The sequence below is a fragment of the Carassius carassius genome, chromosome 27 (assembly GCF_963082965.1).
Source record: "Carassius carassius chromosome 27, fCarCar2.1, whole genome shotgun sequence".
Classification (NCBI taxonomy): Eukaryota; Metazoa; Chordata; class Actinopteri; order Cypriniformes; family Cyprinidae; genus Carassius; species Carassius carassius.
This window is the reverse complement of record NC_081781.1, coordinates 17,990,503-18,012,139: the sequence shown is the minus strand read 5'-3', so window position 1 is coordinate 18,012,139 and position 21,637 is coordinate 17,990,503. Positions and strand designations below refer to the sequence as shown.

Here is a 21,637-nt window from a genome sequence, read left to right as displayed (position 1 = left end):
AAGACACCTGTTGTTTTGGAGCTATTGTCTGCCACCATTCCTCAGTCAACTTTACCTTTAATGAGAGACTGGGTGTCTCTGTAGCATTGTCTCCAGTGCAGCTGTCTCGTCAAATGACATCTAACATGACATGAGCTCCAAGCTCCTTGTTAGCTCAGGATGAGGGTACTGTCCTTTGAAACCCTTTGTGCGTCCCTACAGCAGCTCAGTTTGTCAGGATGTGCTTCTTGGCTTCAGTGAGGAATGAGGGTTTTACGCATGCATGCACACTGGAATTAAAGGTATGTGCTTGTGTGAGCGAAATTCTGTGCCATGTTCGTCTTCAAGAGGCGTATTATTAATGAACGACTTAATGTCTTCCGCTCGGACAAACATTTGGCACTTTCGTTTTATATGTACGGGTGCCAAAGCTTGTTTTGTAGCCATGTGATAATGCCAGTCGATGTCTTTGAGGTCTTTAGCTCTTGCTTTGATGGCAAGGACTCTCCAGCACAAAATAATTAAAAGGGCAGATTTCTAGCACAAGTTTATCTTATTCAAAATTAACCCTCTAGCTAACCTCAAAAAGAAGTCGATCCAGGGCAAAGGCCTCTTGTTTCAGAGGTAACATCCACGAATGAGGGAGAGGGAATGCACTGTTGCACTGTGGGATACGTTTAATCCTTCTTATCGTTGCGTGATAGCTACATGCTTGGATAAATTGAGCAGGCTTATGTCTATGTTAGGGATTCTTCTTAAATGCCTATTTTTGTCAAGGTTTTTACTGGTCATTAGTTGTGGGTGTAGTTCTTTTTATCAAATGTGAGGGATTTGGAGCACTGTTCCCATTTGTGCTAATGAAAAAATAAATGAATGCACTTTATATATTTTTATTAAATAAAACATATGTATAGACCTTCAGCTCAACCACAGCAAGTCTCTTAAAATACAGTTTAAAACAGTAATATTGTGAAATATTATTACAATATCATAATATATTTTAATTCTAATTTTTAAATGTCATTTATTCTTGTGATGCAAATCTATCTATCTATCTATCTATCTATCTATCTATCTATCTATCTATCTATCTATCTATCTATCTATCATTAATTAATGCTAATAATGGTCAATCTGGATTGCTGCTGTAGTTAAACTGCCCCCTGCTGGCAGCAATGTTATATTGCCATAATGCCATCACAATTCAAAAAAGTTTCTTTATAGTGTAAATGATTTCCTACTCCATATTAATGAATGAATGATGCATTTATATAGCACTTTATTGTGTTTTTTTCAATATACCAGTTCATGGAGCTGTTCTGGAACAATGCTTCATAACGCAGGTTTAAAAATAGTAAAACCTGCTTCCAGAATAAAAAAGTGAAATGTTGCTTAAACCAGGGTTAAACTTAAAAGGCGGCTAACTAATAAACAAAAAATCATAAAATCAAAGTGTGCAGGTAAGTCCATTCTTGTAAAATAACCCCTCCTGTAGTTTCACTATAAAGTGCTCAAATTATACAGATAGCAATAAATGAGGACCTAAGTGCTGCACTTTTTTAATAAATTCATACTTTAGTCACATTCTGTACAGATTACAGAACATTACTTGCATCCATGTTGGATGATACAATCAGTGAATCTGCAAGGCACAATGTTAAGATTACTGAAAACTCTGAGGAGATACAATGAATGATGGGACATGAGTGTAATGCAGTGCACTGAATATTGCATTCTCAATCAGCCAGAAAATTGACTTTGTCTACTATCCAGATTTTTTTTTCAGGTTTTCAGTCAAAACCAGAAATATATAATGCTACATTTCCTACCTGAAGAAACCCACATGTTAATAACTGGTTAACAATAATCAAACCTGGCTGAAACAAATTTAATAGAAGTAAAAAATATATGTTAGAGGAAAAACGTGTCACAAGAACAATGACCAGTTAATATATGAGGCTGTAAAAGGGTCAAGTTTTGATTAGCACTTCAGTGCAGGAGAAATATACTGCACCTCACATCCATCAGGTCCATCAACACACATAAGATGCAGATCACGCATCTTCACACCTTCACACTGATCAGAAGACACATTAAATGAGACACAAGTGGTTTCACACACTGGTCTCAATCTTTGGAAGCTTATTTCTGCAAAATATATATATTTTTTAAGTTTAAGAGGTTACCTGCAAATGATCATTTCACAAGCCTTTTTTCTTGCAACTGAGCATTGTAAACTCATAATAAAGCATTATATATATCTCAGAATTTTGACTTTTCCCTCAGTTCTTAAGTCAGAATTGCAAGATATAAACTGAGAGATATAAACATGATACTGATAAAAAGTTGCAATTACCTTTATTTTTATTTTTATAAATAAAGGTAATTGCAACGGTCATAATTCTGACTTTTTTCTCACAGTTGAGTTTTTAAAAATGCGCAATTAATTTTTTTGTCAGAATGAGTTAACCAAGTACTTTGCTCACTTTTTTCATGGAAGTCAGAATTCCAAGATATAATCTCAACTGCCAGATGTGCAATTCTAAGAAAAAGTCTGAATTGTGAGATATAAACACAACGGAGAAAAATTGAGGGAAAGTCTGAATTTTTTTTTTTTTTTGTAAAGGGTAACTTTTTAACTTGTAATTCTGAGCTTTCTCACAATTGACTTATAAACCAAAGTTTATGAAAGTTAACATCGTGCAATTGACTTCTTTCTCAAATTAGACTTTCCTGCAATTCTGAAGTCAAAATATAAACTCAAAACTGTGAGATATAAATTCAATTTAGATTTTTCACAATTCTGACAAAGTCTGAACTATGGAATAAAAAGGCACAATTACCTTTATTTCTCGAATAAAAAAGTGACTACAATATTTTACCTCACAATTTAGATTTTTTTTTTCTAAAAATTGGCAGTTAGAATTTTATTTCAATTCTGATGTTTTTTCTCAGAATTTCAAGTTTATATCTCGCAATTCTGAGAATTTCTCAGAAATGTACGGAAAAAGTCAGAACTGTAAAATAAAAGGTATTATTTATTCTTGGTAGAAATAAGCTTTCATGCAGATCAGTGTGAAAGAGCAATATCTACCAGCAACAAGGTTTCTCATTAGTGGTAGCAGATACTGCCAATAAACACCCCAGAAGAACACAACTGCTGTCCACAGCAATACACAATCCTTCTGTCACAGGTCTTAAAAATCTAAATCGTCAAATCAGTAAAATCTGGTTGTGTTAATATGGCACAACATATAAAAATAAGGATGATGACCAGGAAGTGGTATCCAAACTCCAGCATTGTCAGATTGGATGGACAGCAATAAGGGCCAATGCCCCGTGTGATTATCTCAAGTGGTGATTGGCTAAAGCACACTGCGAGTCACTGACCCAATACTGTGACATCAAGACGGCACGCCGTCCTGGTCCATACTGCTTCCTAGCGCTTCAATGTCATTGCTTATGTCTGAAATCATGCGGTCCCATTCGTCGCCCTCAGAGGTGGGCGTTCCTTCATCCGATCCACCGGCGGCACCGTTTCCATTAGTGGTGGAGTCTGACGCAGAGCTTGTTGTGCGTTTGTAACGTCCAAAGCTGTCCGTTATGATGCCGCGGCCATCCTTCACGCCGATGGTTTCCAAAAAGTTCTCAAAGTGCTGGCTGTCCTTCTCTGGAATGAAAGGCCGCAATCCTGGAGAGGAGAAAACAGAAGGGAATGTATCAACATATTGACCTATGAACAAATGTTAAGTCTGATGTACTATTTAAACATTCTGCAAGCAGCTGTTTATTTGGGGGGGGGTTGTAGCTCCTTGACGACAACAAGTCTGACCGTAACAATTTGTGACACAAATTTCAGCACAGTTCGTTTGAACCTGTCAAAATGTTTATATATTTATTTTTTATTCTATGGGTCCTCAAGAGGGTGGAAAAATCAAGTTACAATTTATAAAAAAAAAATTATAATAATAATAATTTAAGATTTATTTTATTCTAATATGTGGACTCCAGAGAAAAAAAGTGTAATTATTATGTATATGGAATAAAAACGAAGAGCTAAGTCAGCGGTTCTCAATTCCAGTCTTTGCGACCCCCTGCTCTGCACATATTGTAAGTCTCTCTTTAACAACACACCTGATTCAGATAATCAGCTCGTTAGAAGTGAGCTCCGTGCATGAACTGTGTTCCCATTGACATGGTCTCTACACAGTGTTCATCGCTCCCTACTCCCTGAGCAGGGGAAATCTGATGTTTACGTCACTTCGAAACATTCATTCACGGATTAGCGTTGCAAATGTCTGTCTGCACACACGAACAACTGTGACATCATATACCTCTGTAAATCAATACAATTTAAATTCACGTCTTGCACACTTCAATGCACTTTGAATGGAACATATACGTTCGCTTCGAACTGGAATCATGGCGGAATGCCCTGTGATGTCCACTTCGCAGATGTCCTGTGATGTCCACAAACGTCTGAAGCAATAAGAGAAATGTACAAAATGTGCAGAGCAGTGGGGCGCGAGGACTGGAATTGAGAACCGCTGCGCTAAGTAATCAGTAAAAATGGTAAAAGTCATTTTAACGAGAGTTAATTTATTATAAATACTATTAGTGTATTTATTGATTTTGATTATAATGTTTATTAACTTGCTATACTAAATTAGCTTTTCAATTTTCATTTATTTTAATGCAAGTAACTTTTTTATATTCATTGTTTTTTTTTCCTATGTATATTTAATATATTTTTATTTTGGTTTAATTTTATTTAATTGTTTATTAAATACCTGCAAATTCACAAGAGGTCAAAAAGGTGACATAGTTCGGAATATGACCGTTGCGACAAAAGCTACTAGTTTGCAGGTATGTTATTAATATTTTTTATTTCAATTAATGAAAGCAAATAATAGCTTTAGTTAACAATAACAACTCTGCATAGACATGATGCAAACAATGTTAAAGTTTTGCATATAAAGTCATTGAGCAACGAGTAGTCCATAAAAAACAGCTATGTTTAAACAAATTTAACATCCCAACATGTGACTAACCCAGGAGGAGGAACTTCCTGCTGTCTCCGTAAAGCTGACGCAGGTTGATGCAGAACTCATGGATGGAGGCTCCGTTTCTGTACTCACGTAACAGTGTGGCAAACTGCTGGATCTCCTGAGATGACAGCTTGGTCCTCAACTATAGCAGAGGATGACAGGAAAACAGTGTAAAAACTGAAACCCGAAATGCATGATGGGATCATTTATATATGCAAAGACGAATTACAGACTTTAACAACAGACATTCAAATGTATTTTTATACACTGCACTCTACCACACAAACACTCACTGTGGTCATGTAGTCTTGTAAAAGCTCAGCAGCTGTTGTGCTTAGTTCACTCTCACTGGCTGTTATGGTTTGTGGTGAGGCTGGGGAGGGGGAGGGGCTAGAGGAGTGTCCCGCCTCTAGAGAGCTTTGGAAAGTACTGAGATTGGACAAAAACACAATGACCGCACAATTCGAGAGATAAAATGCCACATTACTGCAGAGGTCGGTTGAAGCAATACTCACAATGTGCTCGCCTCGGCCTCAAACACTTCTTTGACATCTTTGCTCGAGGAGTCCTCTTTTATTGGAAAAAAAAAGTAAAGTATTTAGAAATATTTCAGGTCAGCGTGAAATTAACAGACTAAGCTTCAGGAAGCATAAATATGGTTCCAATAAAGCAGCCCCAGTTGAAATAGTGATGTGAAACCGACTGTGGTCTGTGGTTTTGGGCAAGTACAAATTTACTGGGAAATCCCAAAATGATGAAGCTCTTGTCTACTCACCGCTGCAGATCGAGAGATGCCTGATGGGTGTTGTGGCTCCATCAAAGATGGCCCTGTCCAGGAAGTCAATGGTGGACTCGGTGTAGACGATCTGGAAGACTTGACTAAGTAGAAGACACAGCTCCTCTGCTGCAGCCTGCAAAACCAAAGCTCATGAAAATCAAACCACTGCTGCCTTTATAAACATCAAAAGTAACAGTAAATTGCACAATAGCAGCAGTTTTTCTAAACTTGTCCGTCACTTGTTTCATAATTTAACAGACAAAATAAGGTCCTTTTAAATGACCAAAGCCAACCTTATTGTCGACAGCCAGCACAAGCAGGCAGCAGACCTCCACAAGCACAGCGCCGCTCTCCGAAAGAGAGCTCAGAGTGGGAGATTTTGACATCTCTGTACTATGACATGGAGAACCTCCGGGCTCCTGAGCTACAAACGCAAATCATACCCCATGGTAAGAAAACCTAAAATTATTTTCAAACATTATCCTTAGAATCTTTTTTCAGTTTCCGTGTTCTGCTGCACTTTTGGTGTTAATGTTCATCCACATTACTGCGTACCTGTTTTTAGCACCACTAGGTGGAGTGAGTCGTCTCTGATGTAGGACACAGCTGCGATGTCATGAATGGGTACGCGGAGAATGATGTCTTCTCCGTCGCGCCACACGAGCTTCACATTGTATGCCGACAAACTGACAACAGCATCCTGCTCTGATGTCAGCTGCCCTGCCAAATGGTGAGACTTCTGCAAAACACATTAGAGAAGCAATGTAGGAATTTATCTTCCAGAACAGACAATGTCATTGGCTATTACTCTTACCCTGGCATTGTCAATAAGCTGCAAAACCTCTGTGCGGCTGGAGGGATTCAGATATCCAGGAACTGAGGTCAGCTGTCCCAGATACTACAATAGTAATAATAAAAATAATGAAAAACATTTATATAAAAAAAATGGCAAGAAAAAATAAGGGTACAAGGATGCAACCAGAGACTGCACTACACAGTTCTTTTATTTTATTATTTTTGTCTTAGGAGCTCTAGAATCTGGGAGCAGCAGTGCTAAATAACCTGCCACCCATGGAAGTCCTTAACTAGCTAGCTAGGAAACTAAGGGAGGGAGGGTAGAATTCAAAGGAGTTGATATAAATGTTGGTATCCTCAGCATAACAGTGGAAACCATGGTGCCTCATTATCTGTAGAAACAAAGGCATAAACTGCAAATAGAAGCGGATCAAGTATCGAACCCTGAGGGATGCCATAGTTTGATTAGGTAAAGGTTTTGTAAAAATAACTTGCTGCAAGATGGGATCCTGTGAAGAGCTTGTGGCAAAAACTGTCAAATGCAGAGCTTGAATATAAAAGAATATCATGGTGACTGAGGGTTGACTCTTTTACATGCTTTTAAGTTTGATTGGACACACTGATGGCAAAAGCAAAAACATTTTTTGGGAAGGGTTTTCTCCCCTAAAGCCTTTTTCCCCCAAACAAAATGGAAAAATTAGCACATAATACAATAGCACAAATTTGTGAGTAAAAAAATGTGAGTAATACCTTAACTTCCTTCTCAATGTAGTCATTTAGCAGAATGTCTGGGTCGATACGGTGATCTGGGAGAGAGAGGGAGAAGGTGTGGAGGGCCCTACGCTCAGTGGACTTCTCCAGAGTCTTCTTATCTCTCACCTTCTCTCCTTTCAGAAACACCCGCTTGAACGGAGACACAATACCTGGCTGAAGAGAGAGAGAGAGAGAGAGAGAGAGAGAGAGAGAGGAAATCACATCTCAACCAGAGGAATTAAAAAACACAAGAGCTTTTTCAGTGAGACCATAATTTCATGAGTTTGGTCAGTGGCTAGCTGCACCAAAATGTTTCTTGCTGATGTCTTTCTGATTCACTTCAAACTGACGACATCTTTGAATTCTGTGTTCTGGACTGATGGGGCAACTATTAGAACAATCCCAAGTCTGTAAATACATCAACCTCCATGGAAGTGCAGGTTATACTGAATCAATTTTATTCTGAATTAAGTTACTCTGAATCAAATTTAACGAGAAAGCAGTTTATTATAAAACATTCAACATAAATCAGCAAAATAGACGCATTAACAATCTGTCCTTACCCTTCAAATGTACCACTGGCTTAAAAACAACAACATAATCAACTAGTTTCAGCAGTACATTGGCTTGAGGGCTTTTATGAAACCCTATACCTTTGCGAAGCATAATGAGATCGACATTCATGGAAAAAGAATGCTACTTACTCTGTGGTAAACTTAACCACTAATGTCAGCTTGCTATCCAAAATAAAAGTCTCTAAGCTCTTTGAAGTAGTTAAGGCTGAAACCTGGAGGTGGACTGAAAGTTTAAAATTACATTTAAGAAAAGAAGCAAGAGTTCTGCGAGCCCTACCTCTGTCTCCATGATCAGTCACTTCGACAGCACAATGGAAACTGGTGGCGCACAACAGTTGTCCTATGCAACCGTTGACTACTGTTGCGCGCTGCTCTCAAAACAGGTTGCATGTGGCTTGTGACAAATGAGGGCTAACTCCCTCAAAGCAGCAAGAGAAACCACACCCCATGACACACACGCGTCCTCAAACACAAACACTCACGTTCTGCCTTAAGCTATAGTTCATGCAATCAGGAAGAACAGAAACCACCATTTCCTGTGATGAAACACCCAAACAAAGTATAAAAAAAGTTGTAGAAACTGCAGTCCTTCTATAAAATGATCTCCAATAATTTCATTCTGTTTAAATAACTGCTTTGAGTTAACAGGACTTCCGGTGTGTCACACTAGTAGGTGCTAAATACAAGGCTAGGTAGGATGTAATTAAAAGATGAACTTGGCTTAACAAAAATAATTATACCACTTAAGAGTACAACAACACAAACAGTCTAGAGGTCTATTCAAGTTGTTCAAGATCAGTCCAATCACACATTATATTGAATTTAGTAAAATTATAATGCACATATATATGTGTTATTATCTATAGATAATAAATAAATATATATTTTTTAACAATATTAATTATTCATTAATATTGTACTATAACATTTTATTATAGGCCTGGCCTTATAGAAAACAAGGTGTACAGGTGATCCTCACCTGGATTTAACAGAAATAGCCTTTAAAGGTTTGGTGCCAGTAAGATTATTTAAAAGAAATGATTACTGTATTCAATTCAGCAATGATATATTAAATTGATCAAAGGTGACAGTAAAGACATTTGAGTCATGGCACTTAAAATGTAAAATTTAAATTTCAGAAACTCAAATTTTTGATCCGTCAATTGTTTTTTCTGAAGATAAACATGTACAATGATGAAAGATAAATTATTAAATGTTGTCAATGTATATTTACAGAGTAGAATGATAATTTTTTAGAGATTGTCTGGTTTATTAGTAAAATCTGTTGACTTCAGCAATATTTGTTGCATTATGTGCCAATGGTGATCCTTCAAAAATGGTGTTTTTGCTGCAAAGTTCACATGCCTGTAACTCAATAATTATTAAATATATCTTAATGACTTTTCACATATTGGGTCTTAAAAACATTGCTTTTGGCATCTTCATTTTTAAGGCTTATCTATCTCACCAACACTAAACTTTTTGAATGGTAGATTATATAAAAAGATTTTATTGCTTTAAGTTCAAGGTTATTTATTTCAGGTTTTACAAATGCCTCTGTTTACATTAACAAGCAATCACAATAAAAATATTACTAATATAAAACAAATTGCACACTGATTTTGACAGTAAACGACTCGATGCCTCCAACCTGTGGTCACTTGGGGAAACTGATTCTCTCTGCTAAATCAAACAACCAAAACATGCATTAACACATTGCTGCATTAATAACGACTGAAAGCCTGACCGTTAAAAGATTACACATCATTCTACTTCGTCTATTACTCATCATTTGCTTTGACTGAGGGAAAGAAAGCATCTGCAGCACAGCGGTGGTTAAGACGCAGACACAGGGGGCGTCACTTCCTGTCTCAATCTTTGGAGAACCCAGCCCTCGAAAGTCTGAGCTTGGCACAGAAACACCTCCCCTACAAAAACACTGATCTGACAGGAAACCTCACGTCAGAAGAACCCTGTCTGTGATCCTGCCAATCCTCACATCAGATAATGTGTTCCTGCAGGCCTGTTAACTTCATCATCGGACAGAGGAGTACATAGACTCAATATAGGGTCAAAGAGGAGACTTTTAAGGTCTGATCATTTGATTTGAGCAATTAATGCTCAAAAATGTGCAAAGTGTACCCTGGCTTAATTTTGAAGCTGTACTTAAAAATAAATTAATAAATAAATCACAAACACAGATTTGTAGAGCCATTCCCACAATTTAGAAACGTGCTCACAGCTAAAATGTAGATGTTATCATTAATAGTAATAATAATAATTTACATTTTTATATTTTAAACATATATACAAACAAATTTTGTAAATTATTAGCATTCTATTAGCAAATTTATTTTGTTAATATTATATATAAAATATTGTATACATGCATACTATGTAGATACACATATATGCATGTATACAATTTTGTTATATAATATATTTATATATATATATATATATTTATATATATATATATATATATATATATATATATATATATATAGCAAAAGTTATTAAATGTATCTAGAAAGTTTTTAAGACAAGCCTGGATATATTTTACATTCAAATTTTAGGATCACAACATTGGTCTTATATATATATATATATATATATATATTTATATATATGATATTTATTATTAATTATTTAGTACCAGAGGTGGAAAGTAACGAATTACATTTACTCGCGTTACTGTAATTGAGTAGCTTTTTTGTGTACTAATACTTTTTAAAGTATTTTTTTAAATCTGTAATTTTACTTTTACTTAAGTATATTTTGTTTAAAGTATTGTACTTCGCTACATTTTAAAACACATTAATTACTGAGTAAAAAAAAAAAAACAAAAAAAAAATCGCTCCCTGGAAACTACGTCAGTAAATAATGGGCAGGAGGGCAAACTGGCGCTAAAATCACAAGAGAGATTCAGACGGTCAAAACAGGCGTTAGTGGTGCAGACACCGCTGAAAACGAAACCCCGTCATATTCTGAAGTTGAACTCGAAGGAAATGAAGTGAACCCCTGGCCATATGTATGCTCTATTATGCAGTGTAAGCTGTACTTGCTTAGGAAGACCAAACTAGCAGCTTATAAAATCTCGACAAGACATCAACCCTTCGCAAGAATGTAGAGGTAAGCTAAATAATTGCATCGTTGCATTGGTGGTTAAAATGAAGCTTTGACATTTTAGCAAGAGGTTTTGCACAAATTAGCCAAAAAGACAGTGGTGAGGAGTGTGCTATATATATCATCTGCGATAATATCATATTTTTTGTTTTAATGATGTGCGCGCTTATAGTGCGTTCTTTCACTGTGTGATTCAGTCTCCTAAAATGCATTTAGAATCATAGGCGCCGATACCGTGGAGCACCCACGGAAAATACCGAACACCCACGGAAAATGAGCACCCACGTGTGCCAGTGCCAGACTGCCAGTAGGCTACATTTATTTAAAATTAAACATTGCAGTTGGCGCTATGAAGCGTCTGCCACACTGTGATTGGTTATGTTGTTGTCAGTGACAGTGACATAACCAGTCGCATGCATGTTCCATATCCTATCCACCAATCACAGCGTTTCTGAAAACGTCCCATCCCCCACTATACAGTGCCGTGCGAGTATGTAATCATTTAATGCTTTCCGTAATCACTAATCATTAATCAGACTAAAATGGACAGATTTGTTATAAAAAAAGCCAAACCTATTAATATTGATATATCGACATTATTTTACTGGATCTAGTGGCTTTGGCTTTTTGTGAATAAACGTCCAGTATTTTTTCTCTTTCAAAGTTTTGTCTGTCATGTTCTTCCACCTCATTTCATACCCAGCAGTACGTTAATATGTAAATGTTACGGTACATTCCCTAGACTCCTTAAAGTTCGTAACAGGGTTTAAATGGGAACATTTTTCTGCTCAAGTATAGGACTATATACGGTTTAAAAGAGGAAAAACTAATGGACACAAAAGTAGCCTACTTTTGGACAGAATACAAGTTCTTTGTTAAATACATAAAATAAAAAAAATATTTTTTTAGCCTATATGAATAATGGATTCGAAACCTCAAAGAAAAGCCATGCCACTATCAAAAGAAACCTCGAAACATAAATGAGGTAGACATTCCCAGAAACTCATTATTTTAGTCGCAACAATCGGTTAATGGAAACGCTGTCCTTTCGCAATAGTCTTTTAATCAATATTTACAAAACATTAATTTCCCAAGAAGCTGAACGCATTAGCGGTTACGTGTCAGTTAAACTTTTCATCTCCAATCCTGTTTGTATTTTTGAGAAGTGACGCTGTTGTGTGTGTTTGTATCGGCCGCTGTCCATTAGCCTAAGGTTCTGAAATGCAATATTTTTTTAATAGCCTAGTCTATTTTTTAATTTTTTAAATGGCTTGCGCCCTTGAGCACCCACGGAGAAAAACATAAATCGGCGCCTATGTTTAGAATGATCACAAAATTGAAGATATAGGGGCAGAAAATTCACATATTTATATAATTTCATACATTAAATCAAAATCACACAAAGAATGCCGTCTTTTCCTCCAAAAATCATCATGAATATATACATACATACATATATATATAACAGTTCAGTAAACAAGTTAATTAAGAGACTTGCGTTTTAGACACCATATTGCCTTTTTTAGCTCTATTTCTAAAACAGAAAATAATTCCAAACACAGCCACCAAAGCACAGTTTTGCGTCTCTGAGCAACGTGACAGTGTTTCGTTCCTGAATGAATCAACCGTTTAAATGATTCGGTTCAATCGCAATGACTCACTTATTAACAGTGACTTGCTGACACATACTGGCCATTTTAATATCACATTTAAAGTATATTTTGATTTTTTTAAATAATTAATTTCTTATAATTTCAAATGAGTATTCAACATTTTATGTTTTGTATATCAAAACATTATTCATGCATTTGTAACTGCAGGTTAAATGCATTCTTGTCCTGCACTAGTGTAATACATCTAAATGCCACTTCCAATGAATCTTCTGCATTTCCTCTGCATTAAAAGATGAGTTTGTTGATACTGATTTGCCTGGTAACAGCCCAAATGTTTTATTATTCTAAATAACTGATTCCTTTAATTAAAAACAACTAGTTTGAGATTAATAGGCCTATCCCAGGGGTGTCAAAGTTTAGTTCTAACCCTGCTCCAGCACACATATCATGTAGTTTTCAAATAAACCTAAATGATTAGATTAGCTGGATCAGGTGTGTTTAATTAGGGTTATATCTAAACTGTGCAGGACTGTGGCCCACCAGGAACTGAGTTTGACACCCTTGGCCTGTCCCATTTTTGACTCCCTCCCACTGTTAAAATGTAACTAAGTAATTTTTACTCTGAGTAAATTTTAAATGAGCTACTTTTTACTTTTACTTGAGTTGATTTTTAGACTGGTACTTTTACTTGTACTTAAGTAAAATTTCATTAATGTAATGGTACTTTTACTTGAGTAGAATATTTTTGTACTCTTTCCACCTCTGTTTAGTACAATGTAAAATTCCAATATTTTAGGATCATATCTATTAGAAGAACATCAGTGTAGACATACATTTATTAATTGGAGGACCATGCTGCGACACTATGGCTGTAGTTTATGAATCTTTGATTGTTCTTCTGCAACTAATTGTATAAACTGTACAAATTTTTTTTTATAAACGGACAGTACAGATTAGAAAACACAGGTACAGATGATCGCATCTCAATTATTTTTCTACGGGACCATAGGGGACTCTGTAAATCTCTGAAACACTAAATGCCATAAAGAAGTCCAGAAGAAAATGACAAGAGACAAAAATGTAACAATTACAAGAGTCACACGCTGAGATTCTCAGGTTATTTTGGGTGATGCGCCTTACGTAAACCACCAGCAATTCCCCTAACGTTACTAAAGTAACGACAAAACACACAGAGACTCCTCTAAATAGTGTTAAGACTAAAATGAGGGTGTTTTATGAGTCTGAAAAGAGCTATAACAGCTGTTTATCTGTGGTTAGGCCACCACATTAAATCTTACGTACTAACCAGTTTGTGGATCATGCGAGTGAACCTTCAAAATATTACGATGTTGACTTACCTTTTTGACTTTCTTTACGTCATCCTCCATCTCTATGTAGAAATGCTCTTCATTTTAATTGTATTAGACGCAGTGATGTGCACGAGTTCAGTGCCATCTGCCTCAAACACTTCCACGGAGGCGCGTTACCGATCCGAACTAAACAAAACACCGCTCCAGACAAACCACTAACCCTCTCAACCGTGATTAAAAAATAGGGATATATTCAGAGGGGGACAGAGACCGATAAGATGTCATAAAATAAAACAAAAACAGCAACAAACTTTTCAATCCTGCCGCCATTTTGGGCGTAGGACGTCTACCCACAGTGCTTTGCGGGACAAATAGAAACCTCATAAGTGCATATTAAACTACAAACTAAATGGTCTTATGCATAACCCCTGAAAATGAAAGATTTAGGTCAGTTTAGAATGTTTTAGATTTAGCATTTAATCGTAAGTAATAGTTATAAGTTCTAGTACAGTGGCTCTTTAAATAGGAGACTGGGGCCCACTAGAGGGCCTCAGCAAACTCCGAAAAAGACTACAAGAAGACTTAAATCATACAGCACTTTACCTGAATTTAAGTACCGTAAACATCTCAAAATGCTTATTTTGAACATATAATGTAGCTAACATAGCCTACTTCTAATTTAAATCTGTTCCTTCGTTTTCATTTGTCTTTGTTTATGGATTTACTCAATTAGCTATTTTAGACTATTGATACTTCATCTGTTGTAACCACCACCAAAGTAACATAGGTACTATTGTTAATCAGATCCCCCCAGCCCTGAATGTGGTTACATGCTTGGATATATGAACAAGTTATAAACTGTGAATACATTAGTGTTTCATAAATTCGATTGAGGATAAAAATGAATTATAATAATGTAATATCTTTATTAAACAACAATTTGTTACTCTGGGAAATCTATCTCTATCATATCAGTATACATTCACATACACATCTGAACATATACATTAGTATATAACCACTTTGATCTGTCATTGGGCAAATTCTGCATAAACATAAAGCATACAGTTTTGTATATATGTACTCACTTTCAAATACTATACTTATTTTTCCATTCTTTAGTGATGAACAGTCTATATATAGATCTACAGTAAGGCTCAAAATATTCTTTTTTGTTAGTATGATATTCCCTTTTTCACCTAAAAAAACAAAGTTTACAAAATCAACCATAGCACCATATGTTGTCAGTATTAGTAATATCCCCCCCCCCCCCAAAAAAAATAAGGTCTAATGCATTACCAGACATCAGTTTTGTTCTCAAATAATGGCAACCAAACAAAACTATTCACTTTCATTTGTATTTGACAACATCAAATAAATCTCTTTTTTTCTCAACATAATAAGTACAGTCAGTTATGAAAAAAAGAAATGTTTTACAGATAGTAGCAAATAATTTGCTTAACTTTGTGCCCTCTTTCTTTAACAGCCCATGTGAGAAATACAATGACGATCTAACACAATCTGTTTTACAGGTAATTTACCCGTGTCCAACAGTATGGATAACAACTCTAAAATCAGCAGCAATTCATCTGACAACCATAATCATTAATAAGATCATTTCCAACAAAATATACAGCCAGATCTACAATAACAGAAGAAATACACATAAGTTTAAGACATAGAGATGACAGGAATATACAACACAGCAATCACCTTCTATATGTTTAGCGATCCCTTTTTTACCAGTAGTACTTTTAGGCCTGTATAGATGAATGTCAAAATGATGCATTTTCATCTTTTTTTCTCTTACGAGAAATCCTAGTGCAGATTCTAAACGCCTAAACATATTTTTTAAAAACATTTTATACATAAAAATAAACCAAAAATTCGGGGAAGAAGTAAAAAAGAAACATATTTGCTGCACCGATGCTTCTTTGTACAGCTTAAAACATAATAAATGGCACCATATTTCAAAGAGAGATGTTTGGCTGTAAACTGTGTTGAGGTGCTTGTTCTTCCAGAGAGGAAAGAGTCCGTGAGCTTAAAGAGGCAGGTCTATCGGACGGTGGCCTTGCTTAGTGAGCCACAACAGGGGTCCTGCGGTCCACATTTGTGGTAGCACCTTTAGAATTTGTTGATAAGCACCAGGTCAAGAAACAAAAATGCACCGTTTTGTGGTTGTTTCGTCATCAGAACTTTTGGCTCTATATCAATACTGATCATTGCGGAACCACTGTACAGAACTGGACTGGATGAGCGTGTAGAGGACCCAGGAGCGATGGGTGGGGCGTTTCATTGAAGTAAACATGCACATGTGTTGGAGGGGTCACCATAGGATGCATTTTGGAGGCATGCTAAGAATCCAAAGGATGTAGAAGCAGTCTGAAGATGGTTCAGCACTAGAGGCCTTTAAAAATGTGTCTAATGCCATCCCAGGTTTTAGTTAAAATATTCAATCCAGTCAGCACCATATTTACGTACCCCCATTTTTTCTATTCTTATTGGTCTACACACATTTTTTCTTTTTTTTTTCTTCTTTTTTTTTGCAGGCATAAATCCATTTGGCTAGACATTTTTGTTCACAAGACAAACGACAGAGAGAAAGATTAACTTGTTGGCACTACAGCTCATTTGTTTCGCAAGACAGAGGAAGGCATAGACAGAGGTACATTAACAATCATTAAATAAATTGCTAACTTCATCATAACTGTCATTTAGTACCAAAACAAGCCAAATCTCATTCCTTTTTCACATCCGATCAGAAACAAAACCTTTGAGAATAGTCGAATGGAACCGGTCTGTGTATTTCATCTTCAGGAAAAGTGTGGAACCCAACAATCAAGTAGATGTTAAGTATTGCCTTTAAGTTAATTTAATAAGCAGATCATTTCGTTTTGCAAAGATTTACCCAGGGAGCACTTTCTGAGTGGGTATGGGACAAAATTGACTGGCTTGTTACAGTACTGAGTGTGAAATATTAATGGAGATAGAGACACTGGCATTGTTGTTTGCTGCACTGGCTGCCATGGCTACACAGAAGCACCCAAAAAGACAAGGCACCACAAAGAATCAGATATTAGAGACTGGTCCCACTTACCCATCCCACCCTCTACGTCTACAAATGGCGGGATGACTTTAATATCAACTAATCTGATGTGTAACTCGTTTGACTAGTAAGGCAGTAATCTAAAACGAACCAATTCGGAATTATATGCATGCTGTACAGGTTTGGATTTGTTGCAAATCCCGCCCCTATAACTGATCAAACGTGGCAATGTTGGTCACTACACATCATGCTAGTGGAATAATAGAAGAAAATATCACAGTGTAGTTGAAAATATCACCTGAACTGTCCTTCCTCAAATTCGTTAGCGGTTACCAATTCTGTAATTGGACTATGAACGTATCATGGGATGCCAGGCAGCCGAGTCACGCAACCGCAAAAATGAGTAGTCGTTGCACACGTCATAGTGTTAACAGGGTTGGTGATATCCCAGCAAACAACAGTGCATTAATGTGCCAAGCACCTACAGGAGTGGAATATTGGTGGCTTTTTAGGCACTGGAAGGGAACAGGGAACAGGAAATGGAGCTGTTGCGTTCTTTTGCTTAAACTGAAAACCTGATATTGTGAGGGTTACGGTATATTGATGGTTTGGAATAAGAATTGCATGAAATCACCTGCCCGTCCCCTATTCCCTTTGGCCAGGCTGTAAATCCAAGTTGTTATCTTGAAACATAGTCAAATAACCTAGATAACACTCGCATGAGAGCGGTGGAGGGGTCAGAGCAGCAACCAAGGATGGAGCTGATGAGGTAAGACCTACAAACCAAAGTCACATGCACACACACACATGAATACACACACTCACTGATAGCTATTTCCTATCCTCATGTTCTTTTCCATCCCTGGCAAAACACACCCTCCACATCGTCAACTACAACCGATCTGAAGTCTGCTTGGAATATTTCAGCAGGCACAAATGGGGTTTGTAGCAGCCCAAATTCAATGCGGTGAAACTTGGCATCCCATGTTAATTTCTGCATTTATCTCGCCTGGATGCTAAACAAAGCATAGAAAAAAAAAATTACCTCAGCCTTCACAGAGCAATTCATTCTCAGCTGAATTGATGAAATCAGGGGAATATTACCTCAGGATTGGAGGTAAACAAGTGGCTTTTTCAGAGGTAACCCTCAGGTTCGTTCTAAGTGCACCGTATATAGGATACAGAAAAAAAGAAAAACATAAAATGGGAAGTTTAATTCAATCTTGCACATTAGAAACCCCTCATTCGTTGGTTGGCACCTGGCAACCTAGTTGATCTTCAATATGTGCAACCTTGGCATGCATTCGATGGTGGTGTATAAACTTAGCTAATTCCAGGCAAAAGCAACACCTTTTTCTCCAAACATTTCAAAGTACATTTTCAAAAAAATATTGCACAATTCAAATAAAGAACCTTTTTCTTTTATCAAAAATGAGTATAGTACATTTTGAATGCGAATGGTATACCATTTACACATGTAAATGTGTCAAGGTTCTTCACCTTTTAAGAAACCATTAGCCTTTTTCTGAAGAAAAGAAAAATGCAGTTTTGTGCAGGGAATGATGGAGGAGTGCTAAAGGTTAGAGTTGAGCACCACACATTGCAAATATTTCTGTTCAATATTACAATGCAAAAATGGTAACAAGCAATTGTTACTTTTAAGATCAGTTCTCTAACCCTCAAAAATAACTTCGATCTAGTCTATTTTAATTATGGTTTGTTTAGTCATATAACTTAATATTTTTCCTTGAATAAAACCAATGAATTTGCATGTTAATTCACATAAAACATATTTTGTAAATTATATGACAAAATAGTTGTTTATTTTTTTTATGTGTTTTTTGTTTATTTATGGAAGGACTTATTTAAGGAAATAATTCCTATTTATTCTTTCTAGCGTTCATCAGTTGCTCACATGTAATATAAATGGGTTAAATATATCAGTGTGCCATATATATATATATATATATATATATATATATATATATATAAATAATAATCATACGCACTACCGTTTAAAAGTTTTGAGTATACTGTATATTCAGAAATCATCAATAATATGATGAATTTGGTGCTCAAGAAACATTTCTTGGTCATTAATATCGAAAACATTCATGCTGCTTAATATTTTTGTGGGAACCATGATACATTTTTAGGATTCTTTGATTAAATAAAAGGTTCAAAGAACAGCATTTATTTGAGAAAGAAAGTAATTACATTATTCTTTCAACAGAATAGAAAAGTTGTACTGTTTACTGTCACTTTTGATCAATTTAATGCATCCTTACCAAGCCCAAACTTTTGAACGGTAGTGTATATAAGAAAATATGTCCCATTTATTTAGACATAGCATTCATAAAGTGCATTCTCACATACTACAGATGGGTTAAAAAAAATAGTGGGCCATATTTTAAAAATTCTAATATTCAACTCCCTCAGATTACAGAGCTGAAGATTATCACATCACTAGTGAGATTCAGTATGAAAAGACATGTTAAGAAAAATATTAAGGCCCTTGATGATCAAAATAGTGGTGGCAGTGTAATATGGTAGGCCGTCACCAAAATTTAACACCAATTTTTACATGATATCATCGCATTTTATTTGAAAAGTGATTGTACCTTTTTGGTGCACTTTCCCAACAATTTCAAGCCTCCTCCCCCTTTACCAAGGGAGAAAAGGAGTGGGGCATCGTGTGCTATTTTTGACAATCAAATGTGCTTTTTAGTGTCTAGCTAATATTAACTCATTTGCCATCTTTAAGATCAGTTGTCACCACAACTGCCTGGGAAAAACGTAGGCACAAAATGGTAAAAGCAAAATCAGAATGAGGATGTTAAAGACTATGTTCCTCCATCATTCCCATCATACACATCAGAGGCTACAGGGCCACAAACACCATCAAACATACACATTAGTCGAACATTCATGCCATAGTAACCCAAACTAGGGAATGTTGTATTTCGGACTATTTGTTCTCCAACTCTATACTGTGTTAGTCAAAATATATGTTGAATATTCTCCATTTAGACTCTTTTAGATGCACTCTTATAGCTTCAGAGCACAGCTAAATAAAAACTCTGAAGAAAAAGCACCAAGGGAAGTGGAGAACCAGAGAGGGCATGATAGAAAAGAAAGAGCGGCATCGCACACCTTCACAGGGAGGACTCGTACTGGAGCAGCTCGTAGAGGAGGGGTCCATCCCTGTACCTGATGCCCACCGCATTGGGGCTGATGTACTGGAGGATGTTTATGGTCCGCCGCAAACGTCGGTCCACAAAGTGAGCATCCCAGGCTGGGTAGCGCTTCCTGGGCATGTCGATCTTGATGAGGGGCCCCTCGGGGGGGATGGGCCGACCCGCCGCATCGGTGGGCTCTGTGGATCTCACCTGGAACACCGGCAGACAAGTGTCTGTGGCGGCCTCCTCCTGCTCGCTGTAGTCCCCTGAAGCCATCCCCCTGGTCGGGGTGGCTTGGGAGCCCCGAGGCCCCGGAGTGGGAGCCATGGGCTCAGCCTCGGGTGGTAAGGGGAGGCCCCAGAGCAGCTCAGCACAGCAGGAACTTGCCAGCACCCTCAGCCGGGGCCCCATAGGATGCAGGACACCATAGTAGAGGACCATGCAGGCCACTCCGGAGGCAAAGCACAGGAAGACGCCGCAGAGGGCGGATGCAGCGTAGGAGTCGGTAGTGACCGGGTCTCTGTAGGTGTACCACAGAGCAGTAAGGATGGTATTTTCCACCAGCACCAGCGAATAATAAACCACCATGCGGAATCGGGTCCTTCCCTCCTTGACGTTAAACCAGCAGAAGACATAGACCACGCCTACCACCATGTTGAATAGCACCTCTTCCCACTTGGACATACAGAAGTCGGTGCCTCCGTGGATTACCCAGAAGGCCATGGCACACCAGTGCAGCACCACAAAAATGCCAAAGTAGATGTGGAAAACTGAGGCAAAGAGGGCGAAAGATAGCGCCCGAGAAGAAATGGTGAAGAAACGCCACAGAAGATGCACCAGCGCTCCCCGGTAGCTCATGCTCTTTTGGTCGTCACGGGAATCACGCAGAAGCTTGTGGTACGAGGCCAGAACCCAGGAAAGAGAGAGGAGAGAAGCGACCGCTGACACACCTGGACAACAGAGAGACATACAATTATTCTTATTCAGTATGCAACCATTGCTTGTTTATAGTTGCAATTTATATGAATATCTTTAAAAAATAATTGTAATGTAACTGTATTGTGAGTAAATCATTGTGTAATTTTCATTTTTAGGGTGAAATATCCCTTTAAGTCTTTTTACATGATAAATGGACAAGTATCAGGACTACAGTGAACACATTAAAGTGTATTTCAAATTCCAGGTTCTAATCTGTCTGTTATTCTAACACACTGCAATCTTTGAAAATTTTCTGTGTGTCAAAAAAGAACAAAATCATAATGCATTATATATGTACTGTGATGAATAACATTAACTGTCTGCATCCAATAATGCTAATGAAAAGCACGCTAACACATACAAACAGTATCAATCATTGTCTTATCATTTCTACAACACCTGCCTACCATTTGTTTCAGCCATTTTCCAAAACACACCTCTTTCTTGTTCTATATAA

At 37.0% G+C, this 21,637-nt stretch overlaps 2 protein-coding genes across 3 annotated transcripts in view; both read right to left on the bottom strand.

Annotated features, from left to right (window-relative positions):
* Window positions 1-2,997: 2,997 nt before the first annotated feature.
* Window positions 2,998-14,332, bottom strand: ccm2 (CCM2 scaffold protein). Of its 2 annotated transcripts, none has more exons than XM_059513028.1 (10): window positions 14,026-14,332; window positions 7,351-7,527; window positions 6,620-6,703; window positions 6,361-6,544; window positions 6,099-6,229; window positions 5,803-5,938; window positions 5,543-5,597; window positions 5,321-5,456; window positions 5,031-5,169; window positions 2,998-3,670 (listed from the first exon to the last, which is right to left on the bottom strand). In XM_059513028.1, the coding sequence occupies exons 1-10, from the start codon at window positions 14,053-14,055 to the stop codon at window positions 3,384-3,386; spliced, it is 1,359 nt and encodes a 452-aa protein (XP_059369011.1). In that variant the 5' UTR covers window positions 14,056-14,332; the 3' UTR covers window positions 2,998-3,383. The 2 variants fall into 2 exon arrangements, with proteins under 2 accessions (XP_059369011.1, XP_059369012.1); XM_059513029.1 differs by lacking the exon at window positions 14,026-14,332 and adding an exon at window positions 8,206-8,338.
* Window positions 14,333-19,257: 4,925 nt separating this feature from the next.
* LOC132106929 (XK-related protein 6) overlaps window positions 19,258-21,637 on the bottom strand; it is a 55,515-nt gene continuing 53,135 nt past the window's right edge. Inside the window, exon 3 of the mRNA XM_059513026.1 lies at window positions 19,258-21,152. Coding sequence (XP_059369009.1) covers window positions 20,179-21,152 — 974 coding nt within the window. The 3' untranslated portion in view covers window positions 19,258-20,178. The remainder of the gene's footprint in view (window positions 21,153-21,637) is intronic.